This window comes from Mastomys coucha, unplaced genomic scaffold, assembly GCF_008632895.1.
Source record: "Mastomys coucha isolate ucsf_1 unplaced genomic scaffold, UCSF_Mcou_1 pScaffold23, whole genome shotgun sequence".
Lineage (NCBI taxonomy): Eukaryota > Metazoa > Chordata > Mammalia > Rodentia > Muridae > Mastomys > Mastomys coucha.
In genome coordinates, this window is record NW_022196906.1 from 18,402,488 (window position 1) to 18,417,847 (window position 15,360).

Sequence of the window (15,360 nt, forward strand, 5' to 3'; positions counted from 1 at the left end):
ATTCTGAAGTTCTATTCAGCTGGTAAGCATATCAACCACAAGGACTGAGCTGGCAATATTTCCCCAACCACATGAAGAAGTTGTGGCACTTTCATCTTAAGACTTACCAACAGCTGTCGAATTGAATTAAAGTCTTCTCAAAAAGAGGGAAGTTATACTTGGTACTGTGAACCTAACCTATGGCTAGTGAGGTCATAGACCTGAGAAGGGAACCAACTACTGCAGCTTTCTTAAGTCAGTGTAATTTCACAACTGTATTCCAAATACTTATCGTATACCTGCAGATAAGTATAGAATTCATGCCTCACCAAGGAAACTTTTTTTTTTTTTTTGGCATAAATAGATTACTATAGAGTGGCATAACTAACTAAATGCAGAAAAGTAATTGTGGGTTCTCAGCCCAAACTGATGTAACACAACTTCTACACTTAAGTTTCAGAGATCATTCACATTTTGGAAGAAGTGGCAGAAAGTCTGTTAGAGCCAGAGGACCAAGAGGTCTACTGTCAAATTATATATTCTAGCTAAAACATGGAAGCCACATCCATGAAATCTCAACAATGCGGCTGCCTAAAGAAGACCTGAAAAAGTCAAACAACAGCTGAGATCCCAATATAGATGGAGGAATTCCCCTGGGACTCACACTCTAGACAAACACATACAAGCAATTGCCAATTTCAGTGAGAGGGAGAATCAGTCTTCCCCAGGGAATTGCCCCTGATTGATTATCCAATACCAAGTGGTCATCCCTGGAAACATACACACTCAGGTAATGCTGAACTGATTCATCAGGTTGTATGTATATACTTATATGTATACATAACTATGATGGCTAAAGAAGAGGAAGTCATGAATTTGGGAGAGTAGAGAGTGAACAGGAGGGATGAGAGAGAGAGTAAAGGAAGGGATATGTGATATAATTATATTTTAGTTTTTTTAAAGATTCATGATGAAGCTTTAAAAGCCAATATAAATTGCATTTCCATATAAGCATATGTATAGACGAATGGAAGCAAGTAGAAATCACCAAAAAAGATACATTTGTATATGATCGATTATCAGTGATTTTATCAGGAACACAAAACAGGGAAAGGTTATGATCTACAGAGAAGACACTAGGAAAATGTGAAGTATAACAAACTTAGACCTTTATTTTATACTAAGTACACAAGTATACTCATATGCATTAAAAATTTGAACAGAAGACTTTAAATTATAACACTACAAAAATGAAACAAAAAAGAAATATCCATGGGATTTATCTAGGAGAGAAAATTTTCAATTTGACCTTAAAAGCATAAGTAATAAAAAACAAAAACAGGCATTTGAAGATACATCAACTTGGAAAATGTTTTTGCCTACCAAATAAATAAATAAATAAATAAATAAATAAATAAATAAATAAATAAAATGAAACAGCAGCCCATAGTATGAGAGGATATTATTTGTAATGCAAAATCTGACTTTTTTTTAAGGGAGCTAGAGAGATGGCTCAGTGGCTTAAAGGATAACCTGCTCTTTCAGAGGACTACAGACCTTGCACTCATATAGTGGCTCACAGATATCTTTAACTTAATTTTCTGGGGATCCACCACTCCTTTCTGTTGTCCTTGGTGCCTATAATGGTGCCACAATGTGGTGCCCATACATACATACAGGCAAAACACTCATACACATAACTTTTAGAAAAATTCTTAGGAATAATATCTTTTAAAAGATAGATTGTCAGAATGCATAAAGAAACAAAGCAAGCCAATAAGTGCTACAATTTAGGTCTAGTTGGATTGTGTCCTTTCCGGGTTGGTTTGGCTAAAAGTTGGGCCATAAAGGAGGGGAAATATTGGGACTTGTAGAGGAGAATTGTTGTGTTCTAGCCACCCATCAGAGCTCTCTGAATTCTTGAATGAAAACACACACACACACACATACACACACACACACACACACACACACACACACACACAATCCTTTATATTTTAATATGCCTAACTAGGTCAATGGTTGGGTACTTCCAAACGTTGATGCAGCTAGTGCACACTCCACTCTGGTATTCTTGAATTAATACTTGCTAAATCTATATTTTATCTATGCTACCCCAGACCCAATCTTGGCAGTGACCCCTGGGACCACATTCTCTGATTCTTACATTTTTACATGTTGATCTTTCTGTTTCCCCATCATGGCGATACTCTTGCTCCTCTCCTCTGTGTTTCTTGCTCAGAAATTCTGAAAGTCCTGCCTCTTTCACCCTGCCCAGCCATTAACCATTGTCCCATTATTGATTAATCAAAAACCAATTAGGGACAGGGACCCTCAGCGTCTGGACATACACATTCCCATGGGATTTGGGGAGCCACATCAAGACAAATTATTAGAACCAATCCCCATCAGGGAGTGCCAGACCCTTTAAGAGTGGAGCTTATGGGAGATCCCCAAGTTTCTGGAATGTGTTCAGAGGTAGTTCCTGTAAAAGGAACAAAGAAAGTTCCATCTGTTTCTTGTTCAACCTTTAGTTCTCTCTGCACTCTTACTCCACCACTGGACATCAGCCATAGACCCCTTATCAAAGCAAGAGCTCATCTGAACAAGCTGCTTGACCATAACAGTAAAATAAACTCTCTCCTTTATAAAGTTACTCAGTATTGGATATTTTATTATAGCAATTAAAATCTAACAACATAGCTGAAAAAAATCAATAAAACCCAAATGACATGAATAGGCATTTCTCAGAAGGATCCAATAGGTGTTGAAGAAACACATCCTCTCTAATCCATCAGGAAATGCAAATGGCAACTCTAATAAGATATAACCATACTTTTTAGGTTAAGATGGCTGTTATTAGAAATAAAAACAAGGGCTGACAAGGGTATGGGAGAAAGAAAACATGGTACTTGTAAATGTCCAGGATGAGAAACTGTAGCCACTGTGGAGAATGGTATGGAAATGCTTAAAAAAGAAAAACCTACTAAAAAAATACATGTTTTAGCTCTCCTAACTCTGGGTATATATATATTCTGAGCTTATGAAACTGGCATACCAAATAAATACTCTCATATTCATTGCAACATTATTGGTATTAGCCCACACATGGAACAGTCAAAGTGTCCAATGTAAAATGAGTGAATAAAGAAATAGGTCATACACACAGGGATATACACACATATGAACACACATTTCTGCACACACATACGCACTCATATACACAAACACACATATATACAAAAACACATGTGCACACACTCATACAAGTAGACACACAGTGAAATATTATTCAGAATTTAAAAGAAAAGGAATATTACTGCCACAGATGGCTGCACCTTAAGTGGAATAGGGCAGGCATAGAAAGAAATATACAATATGATTTCTATTATATGTGGAATCTAAACATATTAAGCCCACATAAATGGAGTGAAGTTCTTACCAGTCTGTAGAATGGGCACAGGGCATGGCATTTCACTTGCAGAATAAGCTTAGGAGAATTACTATTATATGGCCTGATGTCCACAGATAATAAGATATTTTGTGTACTGGGAATTTTTTAAGAGATTATATTTTATGTATTTTTATTACAAAAATCAAACATATGAGGTAAGACTTATTAAGATCTTGCTTTTAGTCAGGAACAATTTGGGTCAAAAATTTTGAAGGTAGGTTGATGACCTATCCCTCCACTGGGAGCCCTGTCTATCTATTGGAGGTGGTCTCTCAGGTTCCATCTCCCCACTATTTGGTGTTTTGACTAAGGTCAGTAAAAGCCATCCAGTGACAGGCCCAACTTGGGATTTATCCAATGGGTGGGCACCAAACCATGGCACTATTGCTGATGTATGCTGTGCTTGTAGACAAGAGCCTAGAATGACTTTCCTCTAAGAAACTCTACCAGCAGCTGTCTGAGACAGATGCAGATACTTATAGTCAACCAATGAACTGAAGTCAAGGATCCCTATAGAAAAATTAGGGGAAGGAGCTGAAGGGGATTGCAACACCACAGGAAGAACAGCAATATCATCTAACTCAGACCTTGGGGAGCTCCCAGAAGCTAAACCATCAACCAAAAAGCATGCATGGGCTGGTCTATGACTCCCAGCACATATGTAGCTGAGGACTGCCTTGTCTGGCCTCAGTGGGAGAGGATGCACCTGATCTTGTAGAGACTTGATGCCCCAGGGAAGGGGGGTGGGGGAAGTGAGTTGGGAGTGTGGAGGAATATAGAGGGTGGGGATGGGGGCACTATATTAGGATCAAAGGGGGAGGAGGATAGGGTGAAGAACTTTTGGAGGCAGGGACTGGGAAGGATGTCAACATTTGGAATGTAAGTAAATGAAAAAAAAAACAGACTTAAAAAGACTTGCTTTAGCTAGTGTATTATGAGCACAGGTATACAACTTGTTATGAGCCATAAATTTAAAATGTTTTACTTGTTAATTTAAATAAGTGAGTAAAGAAATAAAGAAAAATTCAATGATTTTTTTCAGAACTTCTGGTTTTTAATAAGAGTATGAAATACACAAAGAAACAAAAGAGACTGTCTCATTTATAGGAAAAAAATATAAAACATAACATTTCTGAGAAATGCCAGCCAATGAGTATGCTTTATGAAGATTTAATATGAGCTATTTTAAATATGGCCAGTGAACTGGGCACATAAACCATTTCTTTTTTGCTAAGTAGTAAATGGTAATAAACATTCAGACCATTAAAACCAGATCATACAGATATCTGAGAACAGAAAAGTAAAAACTTAGCTGGGCAGTGCTGGTGCACACCTTTAATCCCAGCACTTGGGAGGCAGAGGCAGGCAGATTTCTGAGTTTTAGGCCAGTCTGGTCTACAGAGTAAGTTCCAGGACAGTCAGGGCTATACAGAGAAACCCTGTCTTGAAAAAGTAAAATAAAAAAAATAGAGAGAAAAAACTTAAAAGAAAACTTTCATTAGTGGTATGGAAAACAGTCACAAGATCAACCACATTTAAAGCACAAATGTAATAAACCAAGCCTTCATAAGCTGAAGACCTACATGAAATTACACATTGTTTTCAACTCTGATGAAAGAAAACTAGAAGGTAGTCAGTAATGGGCAGAAAGATTCAGTACAACCTAGGTAAGTTTTAAAAAATAAAAGAGAAACTTAAAGAGTATGAAATGAATTAAAGCGAAATAAGTACACACATAAAGATATGTTTTAAAAAAATGAGGATGAGAGTGTTAGCAGCAATAAACTAAACTGAGAAAGAAGAGAGACAGAAAATGTGCAGCCTAGCTCAAAGAGAGAAGGAAAGAACCAAATCAATCCAAACTCTGCAGAAAGAATCAAGCTGTGTCTTAGTTAGAGTTTCTATTGCTGTGAAGAGACATCATGACCACAGCAACTCTTATAAACTTATAATTGGGACTGGCTTATACTTCAGAGGTTTAGTCCATTATCATCATGGTGGCATGCAGAAAGACATGGTGCAGGAGAGGGAGCTGAGAGTTCTACATCTGGAGCTGAGGGCAACAGGAAGAGAGCCTGAGCCACTGGGAGTAGCTTGAGCTTCTGAAACCTCAAAGCCCACCCCCAGTGACAGTTCCTCCAACAATGCTAAGCCTACTCCAACAAGACTACACCTTCTAATAGTGCTACACCGTATGAGCCCATGGAGGCCATTTGCATTTAAACTATCACAGGCTGAAATAGAGAACAGGAAAGAAAGAATGGAGAGCTAAGAGTAAGTAAGAAAGATCAATAAAACTGAGTTCCTCTTTTGAAAAGATGAATTAAATTGATCCTGTTTTACTTATAAAAATAGAAATTTCAATCAGTAAAATTCAAAGTTACAGGGAACACATTAAGTCTAATGTCATAGAAATACCAAAAACCCTGAGACTACTATGAATTAGTACCTGCCAACAGATCAGATAACATGAAACAAACTAAAATGTACAAGCTACAAAGATGAAATAATCAATTAGTATAGAGTTTAAAGAGAGCAATAATGAACACCAGATTGGATAGGAATCAAACAGCTCCCAGCCAAAAAAAAAAAAAAAAGAAAATATTCCAGGCCCAGATGTCTTTATTGATTTATCCTCCATGATATTAAAAAAGAATTATTACTCATCTATCAAAATCTTCCCCAACTTTTTGAAATATGGAGAATACATCCAAACTCATTTTACAAGACTGGCTTTATATGCATACCAAGCCAAAGTACTACAGGAAACAAAACCTAGAGGCCAACACCTCTTATCAGCATAAATGCAAGAAGATCAATTGAAATAATTTCTAGAACACATTGAAGATTACAGATCTTAAAAAGTGGAATTTATTTTAAGGATGCAAGAAGAGTTCAGTACTCAGACTTCACAGAATGTTTCAGCACATGTATCTTAATATCTGGAATGGCAGATTCCAGTATTGTTCTTTTTCTGCAGGATTGTTTTGGTATATGGTATCTTTTGTAGTTACATACAAATATAAGTTTTAGGGTAGATTTTTCTATTTCTGAGTAATGATATAGGGATTTTGATTGGAATTGCACTGAATCTATAAATAACTTCCACAGTGTTCTACTAATACGTGTGCATGAGATGTCTCACCATTTTCTAGGGCCATTCTCTATCTATCTTTAGAGGTTTCAAGTTTTCACTGTAGAGGTCCTTCATTTTCTTGGTTAGATTTATTTTCTTTGTGGGCTACTGTGAATAAAGGCATGTCCTTGACTTCTTTCTCTATCTTTGTTTATGGTTATAGAAATGTCTCCTTGCTTAGCTGTTCTCTTATTAAAATGAAGTATCCTCCCTTATCTCTTCTGCTTATTTTGGTTTGATGTCTGTCTTGTCAGATGTTAGGATAAGTGATACTTGCTTGCCTTGTGTTTCCATTTAATTAGAATATTTTTATCCATCCTTTTACTCCGAGTTGGTAGCTACCTTTAAAGCTAAGATATGTTATTGTAGTTAAAAGTAACTGGGGGTTTCTATCCCACCTTTGATTATTTAGTTCCCAGATAAACACAAAATCTTTATATTTACAATAAGCCTTAATAGTACTAGAGTTTGGCAAATATTAACCCACTATGCTATTTTGTGTACTTCCCTGTCAATACCCTGAGATATGACTTGTCATGTTCTGCCTGGGCTTTTTTTACTCCAATTGGCCATCCCTCATGGCCAGTTCTCACAATCTGTTACCCCATGGCATCATCTCCTCTCTCTTCCTCTCCCTTCTTTCCTCCTCATGGGTTCTCCTCACATTCAACTATAGGCTGTATGCATCTTTACTCAACCAATAGTTTTAAATTAAGAAGCAAGCTTGCATAGCACCCTTGGTGTACATGAGTCTTTCTTCCCAAGGCAAGATCTTGGAGGCCAGTATTTAGCATTGCAATATGTTTCTTGAAAACAAGATACATGCATTTTTTTTCTTGATGCCCATGTATGTATGGTGTGAGGGCCATCCACTAGAGTGTTGGAATCCTGTGAGTTGTTACATCTTCAAAAAGAATAATTATCTCTATTCCAGAAACTATCCCTTACAAATAGTCTTCAGTAAGCATAGATCCTGGAGATCATTCTGTGTGCATGTGGGAATTGGACTGATGTGATCTTGTTCAGGTCTTACATAGGTAACCTCAGCTGCTGGGATTGTGATAGACCAAAATACAGAACCTTTCACATTTTTCCCTATCCTCTGGGTCTTACATTAATTCTGCCTCCTCTTCTAAGATATCCCTTAATGCTTGGGTGGGGGTAAGTGGCAGAGAAGAGAGAGATGTACCAGTCAGTATTGCAGTGTTCAGGGTCCAATGCTGGGTGTAACCACTCATGTGTTTTCTTCCTTAGCAACCTCATAGTACCTTTCAACACTATGATACCTGGTCAGCATGAAAGAACTTTCCTGGCCAGTTTTCTGCTCTTCAATCAAAGTGATAGGAGTTCTAGATCACCTGTATCAAATGGATAATATAATCTGAATTTTGTTGTTATTATTATGTTGACTTTGCTAGGTTTGGAATAGCTAGCATATATTTCAACCTCAGTCCTGTGGCCAGTTAGTGTTGATTTGTGAGTCAGGTAGCTGAGGTAACTCCAGTTCAGCTAGGGAAAGGCACAGGTTCTGACCTGCTCTGCAGGAACTTTGTATGGGTCAGTAGAGTGGAGAGTGAACTGCAGGGTTAGAGAGGTGTGGCTTCTGTCCTGAGGGGCAACTGCTCCAGGCACCACTTAGAATAGAGTCTGGAAGGCACAGATATTTGGAAAATGGCTTCAGACTGAGGAAGCTGGCAAAGGCTCCACAAGAGTCCTAAAACTCAGTGGTTTGGGTACCAGTGGGCATGGAAGGTGGCCTCTATCTTTAGGGGTGAACAGGTGATCAACATATATCCTGATACAGAGGAGTAAGTTACTTGCAAGGGAGTAGATGCACTGACTTCCTGTGGGGAAAGCAGATATTCCATACAGGCTGTTAGCTGGTAGATTAGAATGTGAGAAGAAGGGGCTAAAGTGATGGCTCTTCATTCAAGACCACATACTGTTCTTCTGGGGGCCTAGGTTTGATTCCCAATACCCACATGGCAGTTAACAATTGTCTTTAACTGCAGTCCCAGAGTATATCATTCCCTCTTCTAGCCTCTGCAGGCACAGCATGCACATATTACACAGACATACATTTAGACAAAATACCTGTGCCCATAAAATAAAAATAAATAACTATTATTGAAGTGCCATAGAGAAATGTGAATTTTGCCTATGCAGTGAGCAGGGGCTCATCCAGGTCCCTCAGGCGGTGGGAATGGAGTGCCAGAGGCAAGACAGACAAGATATCCTACCTGTAAAGCAAATAGGCACTTTAAGAGGGCCCTGGGATGGTGGCCTTCAAAGACCAGAAGGAAGTGAGGGTGTGATATTTCTAAGAGGAAGGGACTGAAGTTCCCACAAGAGGGACAGTGGGGCTCAGTTTTCAAAGTAACAGGTAAAGTCTTGCAGGGAGTAGCTTGAAACACAGCCTGGGATGGTGGCATTAGTGTGTCCAAGGGAGGTGAGAGTGGGGGCTCTGCCTGGGAAGACAGCAGTGTGAGTTCTGCATAAAGGAAGGGTTCAAGCAGCAGCATGAGTAATGAGATCCTGGGAAGAGGGCATGGCTGGGATTCCAGAGGGAAAAGGAGAATGTGGCTCCAGGCAACAGACATAGCCAGAGTTCTGGGAAGCCATAGTTCCAGAGGGAGGAAAAAGAGTCCCACTGGTAGTGTAAGCAGTGGACACGATGGGATGGACAAGACATTCAAGATGCCCACCGAGTAAGAAATTAATTTACAAATTTGAATGCATAGTGGTTGATATCACAAACTGTATAGCCATTAAATAATACTTACATATAAAAAATTGAATAAAAATATTTACATGAGGACTAAAAATTGTTCATTACATCATAAATTCTATTTATTGAAAATAGTTTAAATGTCTTCAGTATTTACATAGAAAAGAATTGATCACTATAATTGCAGTTGCCACTAAGGTGTTCTGTAAAATATTGATGTGTACAATAAAAATAAAATATTAAAACATAAACACAGATATTGTACCTTTTAAAATACTCAGTATGAATCACAAATATAAATGTAATACCATAAAGCCATTATGGGATAACTGGAAAGCTTAAAAGACAACAGTATAAAAGCAACCCTCTTAAAAATAGGAAAGAGTAGGTGAATCACTAAAGATGGCAAACATGCATCTCATTAGTTAATTGCAAGTTGGAACAAGAAGGTACCAGTACTCAGTATTATACAACAGCCAGCTTACAGGAAAGAATAAGAAACACTGGCAATGCCCAACACTGGTATATTAACAAAAGCTTGGGCTCACAGTAGATAGAACTAAAAATGGTACAGCTTCTTTGAAAACCAATTTGACAGGTTCTTACAAAGTTACGCATAATTTCACTACACAGTTGGGCAATTTATGATCATAGACATTTGTGCAGTTGAGCAGACAACTTATATCCACACAAAAACCTGCATAAAGGTGGTTTTAGCTGCACTACTAATCATCAAAACCTGTTACAGTCAAGATGCCCACCAGCAGTTCAATGGATTAACAAAACATGTCAAGTCCGTGTAATATGACAATGAGTATTTTTTTTCTAAAATATAAGAAAATAAGCTGTTGATGCACATGAAGGAATGGTAAATCACACAGTTACATAAAAGGAGCCAATCTGGTCAGCTAAATACCGCCTGACTTCAGCTATGTCACTTTATCAAAAGAGCAAAGCTGTGTTAGACCGTACATGAGTGGTTCCTGAGGATTTATAAGAAGAAAGGGTGACTAGGCGCCCATAGGGCATTGCAAGGTCAGTGATTCTCATCTTGGTAAAACAGATGGTAGATAAGTATCATCACACTGTCCAAGCCCACAGAATTTAGTGACAAAGCCTGAACCTTTATATAAACCACACAGCTTAGTTGTTGATGATATACCAAGACTGATCAACTACTTTAATACCATAAGAATTAAAGATATTGACACCAGCAGATACATGATGCGATATGAGCAACACATGAATTCTCTTCACTATTTGTAGGACTTTGTAAACCTGAACTTGCTCTAAAAAAAAAAAAAAAATCAAGAGCATAGTTTTAAAGGCAGCCTAAGAATAGTAGTTTACATGAACACAATCTGGCATTTTCCTAAGTAAAATCATTTTGCTTCCAGCAGTTAATCTCACTTCCCTTTGCAGAATTTCTTTGCATGTCACATTCTCTGGGTCATGTCTGTTAGCGTTGGGGGCAGGGTGGTGGGAAGGCAGACATGTCCTCAAGCTGCCATCTGCTCTCAGAATGGCACCCCATATGCTGTTGGTGTATAGAGTTTTCATTGTTGACATTTATGAATTGACTATAATTGTACTGTGATTTCCTTCTTTGCTTGAGTTAATTATGAAGATGTTCAAATTTCTGAGTAACATTTTTTTTAAATGTTACTTGTTTCAGCTTTGTCACTTGTTTGAGATATGTGAGTTGAGTAAATCCTAGTTTTTGGATTCTACTGAGAAATTTCCTTTGTTTGTAATCTAGGATATGACCAAATTTCTGTCTGTTGTCTAGCAATTTTGCATTTTGTACTAGGGAGTTCAATTTTGCCTATTTATGTTTTATAGGCTGTTCTGCCTGTAAAATCTTGGACACTTTTGGTACATACATTTAGTGTTGTATTAGTTATTACATCTACATTTATCAGTATTCTACAGACATTATGTGCTGTGTCTTTTATCAGCAGAAAAAAATCTTTGTCACATGGGAAGCTGCTAGCATTGAATTTGATTAGTATCATGCAGTATTTTTAATAAAAGCCTTTTAATATTTTTTTTAGTTATTTGATATGCCTCTGAGCACTATTTTTAAATTCCAGTGTTATTTGGTTTTATTGATTTATATTCTGAACAAAATATAGTTAGACCATAGAGAAGGTTTTGTCTTAAACAGTCTTTGTTTTAATGAAAAAGATTAAGCCATTTATACTTACAGTGGGAAACAGTGTCTTGTATTATTTCAGGACCTCTCTGCCACTGTTCTCTTTGGAGTTTTGTTCTTTGAGGATTTGTTGCAGAAATAGTAATTGTGGGAAGCTGAAAGAGTATTCTTCCAGGACAATTGCACCCTAACCCTAGGAATCTATGCCTGCTACACACCATATGTGACAGAAAAAAATAATTGGCATGTGTGGTATGTAAGAATCTGAAATGTAGTATTATCTTAAATTAATTTAAGGAATCCTAAAATGCAATCCTAAGAGGAAAATACAGATCTGGCACACAGGCAGAAGAGGGAGAACATTGTAGCACATAGGAGGGAGTTGCACTGAAGGTCACAAGGATAGGATGTTGGCAGCTACCTGAAGCTTAAAGAAACTGGGGATGGATTCTCCCCTAGGGTTTCCAGAAGAGGCATGATCCTGAAAATAATCTTGATTTGGGGATAGTAGAATTGTTTTAGACTTCTGGTCTCCAGAGCTATGGAGGGAATAAATGATGTTGTTGAAGCCACCAAACCTGTGGCTATTTGCCATAGGAACCACAGAAGACAGAGAAGCTAATTTTTCTCTATTTTAAATGTTTTCTTCATTTATTCTGTTATAACTTACCTTTCAACTTCAGATGTATTGCTATCAAAGGCAGACAGAAAACTATATAAGACTCAACAAGACTTCTCTTTTTCTTCTCTCCCCTCACAGCTCAACCCAGGTTCTTCCCTGAAATGTCACGTCATACATTCCTTACTATCTGTGAAGCATTTTGCATTTTGAGGCCTTCCTTGCATGGCATAGGTATTTTGTCCCCTTTCCTCTTAATTTTGAAACAGTTCTTCTTCAGCTGGGTCTCCTCCGAGGACTCCGGAGGGGGATGTGGGGTGTTATATTTCCTTCCTTCATACATATCCAAAAAAAGCTGTTCTGTGCATTGGCACAGAAATGAAATTTACAAAATTCTTGGATCACAATTTTTCTTTCAAAACTCTGAGCGTGTTCTCTGGCATTTACTTTTTAAAGAGACTCCTGGCAATTTGAGACGTGTTTCTTTTAGATATCTTTATTTTATTTTACTGCACCTAGATGTTTGAAGATGTTTAATCTCAGAAGTTAAATATTCTTTTCGGCTGTGTCTCCACATCTGTCTCTTTTTGGTTAATACTGCTTGCAGCCCTGAAAATCTGTTTTGATGTCTCTTCTTCTGTCGCAGATTCTGAACTGTGTCAATCACTTGACTCAAGCCAGAAGAGATGTCCAAGACTCAGAACTGCCTGGCAAATCCTTCTTTCCAGCTGAGTCACTCTTTGCCATCTTTCTTTTATGCCAGCTTCCTGGCATTGTGTGATCAGCTTCAGTCATGGTTCACACAGAGAAACATCAGTTCTCTTTAAGGAGGCAATAGCTTGACTTTTCTTTAAACTTAACTACTCTCTGTTTCTACCTTGGTTACTCTTTACACAAAAGAATTTCTTTTTTATGTCCCTCAGGTGTGTGCAGGACAGGGAGGTGGGCATGGATGGCATCAGTCTCTGGTCATTCCTTACTATCCTCTCCCAACAAGATTAATGCTGGAAAGCATGTGTGGTTGTATTATAAAGAAAAAAAAAAGGAAAGGGGCATATGGTCCCCAATTTCTGATGACCCAATCATGTGATTTTCAGACTGTATGATGGTATAACCTTGAAATCATGGTTTTTATGCTCAACCATCAGGGCCCTTGTAGCTCATGAGTTAGCCAATGCCATAGTATGAGATAGGTTGTGCATTTGATAATTTTACCTAATTGAAGTCTATTATAGGGGTTCTCGATATATATAAAATAAGAAGCTACAATTTTCAAACAATTGGTGCTAAATATATTATCGGATGACAAGATTTCAAGTAACAATAGCTTTATCCTAAATTGAAGTGCAACTATAATGTGCTGATATTTGTCTGAAGTCTAGATTTGACCACAAAGAGATATCTTACTGGCTTATAGAAATTGCCTTCTGGTTACTCAGAAATTTTCCATTGAGATCATGCTTTCTGACATATCTTAGTCAACTAGATTCCACATAGGAATGCTTCACAGAAGAGATGTTAACTTATGGTCCAATTTCTTCCTCTACAGAGAATGCAACTAAGTCTGAACCTGAGCTATTGAGAGGGTATGGATGAGATTAACTGGAGGAGAGTCAGAAGAGGGAAGCTCAGAAGCTGAGGCTGTGTCCAGCTCTGACAGAGACTGGGAGGAAGGCAGTGTGGGTAGAGGGCAGGGCTCTCTGAGGGTGACGCTGGGGTAAGTGGCTGGAGCAGCATGTGGACTCTGGGAAACCAGAACCCGTCTTTACTTAACTACTTTTCCTGATAAAGGGCAAATGAACTTTAGTTTCTGAGCTATTCTGGAATGTCAATTGTAACAGAGAAAATTATTTTAGCTTTAAAAGTCAATTACAGATAAATGTACCATGCAACTGTCAAGAGAGACTGATCTTGAAGTATGGGAAGTCCAAGAAGCCAGTTGAACATACAGAGAGAGCTGTGACCATTCTAACCCTATTGCCAGTAGCAACCCAGAGTCCTGCAGCAAAGCCCAGATCTGCTTCCAGCTGGGAGGACCAATGCCTCTCTACTTCAACTCTCACCTCGCTGGTACCTTGGTTCAATCCTCTGGTTTCTAAGTGCTATACTAAGAATATTATATATACTATGTGCATTTCCTCTCTCATGTGAAGTCACACATGTCCTCTGGTTCCCGTCCTTAGGTTGTCCTGCTCTATGCCTCTACTTACGTCCTGGTGTCCCTCAGCATAGACAGATACCATGCCATTGTTTACCCCATGAAGTTTCTTCAAGGAGGTGAGCAAGCAGTCTTTTCATAAAGATTCTTTTACAGGGTAGGAATATTTTTACTAATATTATTGATGTTTTCTCTGCTCCAACCCCTTCCCTTCTCTCTCTCTCTTTCTCTCTCTCTCTCTCTCTCTCTCTCTCTCTCTCTCTCTCTCTCTCTCTCTCTCTCTCTCTTTCTCTCTCTGTTCTTTTTCCTCCTCCTTCACTGTCTAATGGGTCAGGGTGTCCAAAATTATAGAAAGAAAGTTTGGATGCCAGAGGAATAGAGGAATGCTACCTGGTCCTTGCCCCATAAGAGAAATCCTTGGTGGGCCAGGCTTTGGCTGTGCTACCATCTACTTCCTTAAGGTCCTGCCAGCAAGCACACTCTTACTACAAAACAGGTGCTGTCCCTCCGAGCTCTTCATTCTCAAGAAACAAAATACCTGCCCCTCCTTATCCTCAAAACACAGTGTATTTTTAATTTATTGAAATCAAGGGAACTTCTCCTTACTTCATGATCCCTGTAAGAGAAAAGCAGGTGGCCAATAATATCCTCACTTGATGTGCACAGTAGTAAGCAGGGCTAAGGGTGCTGCTTGATGTTCAGTATATGGTACAGGAGAAGAGGCAGAGCTCAGGAAACTCCAGGTCCTGAGGCAGGAGGGCATCATGAATGTTCCAGAACTCTCCAACCAGGTGGGAAGGATGGAGGCTCTGCATCCATGATGAACAGCATGGAGATGCTACTGATGGGGTCCCAGGAGCCATCTATGCTTTGGTGATGAAGACTGTGTAGGACCAGCTAGCTGCCCTCTGCTCTGCACATGGGCAGACCTGGCCCCATGGGCTCCTAACCTTGTCATATACCCACAGAAACTGAAATTTGCCTGGGAAAACAAGGAGGAAATCAGGTACCTTTTAAATGTGACAAAAGCTAAACTATGGAAAATAAATAATGCATTTTAAAGGCATCTCATAGAATCCCCACCTAAAGGGGGCAAATTGAATGAGTGATGAGAAACTTTTAGTAGAGCTA

General features: G+C 38.6%; 1 protein-coding gene across 2 annotated transcripts in view; it reads left to right on the top strand.

The window, feature by feature from the left end:
* Npsr1 (neuropeptide S receptor 1) overlaps nucleotides 1-15,360 on the top strand; it is a 207,242-nt gene that overhangs the window by 164,696 nt on the left and 27,186 nt on the right. Inside the window, exon 4 of one of the 2 annotated variants that reach the window (XM_031344054.1) lies at nucleotides 14,255-14,348. The exons of the other annotated variant lie outside the window; for it this stretch is intronic. Coding sequence (XP_031199914.1) covers nucleotides 14,255-14,348 — 94 coding nt within the window. The remainder of the gene's footprint in view (nucleotides 1-14,254; nucleotides 14,349-15,360) is intronic. 2 annotated transcript variants of the gene reach the window in all.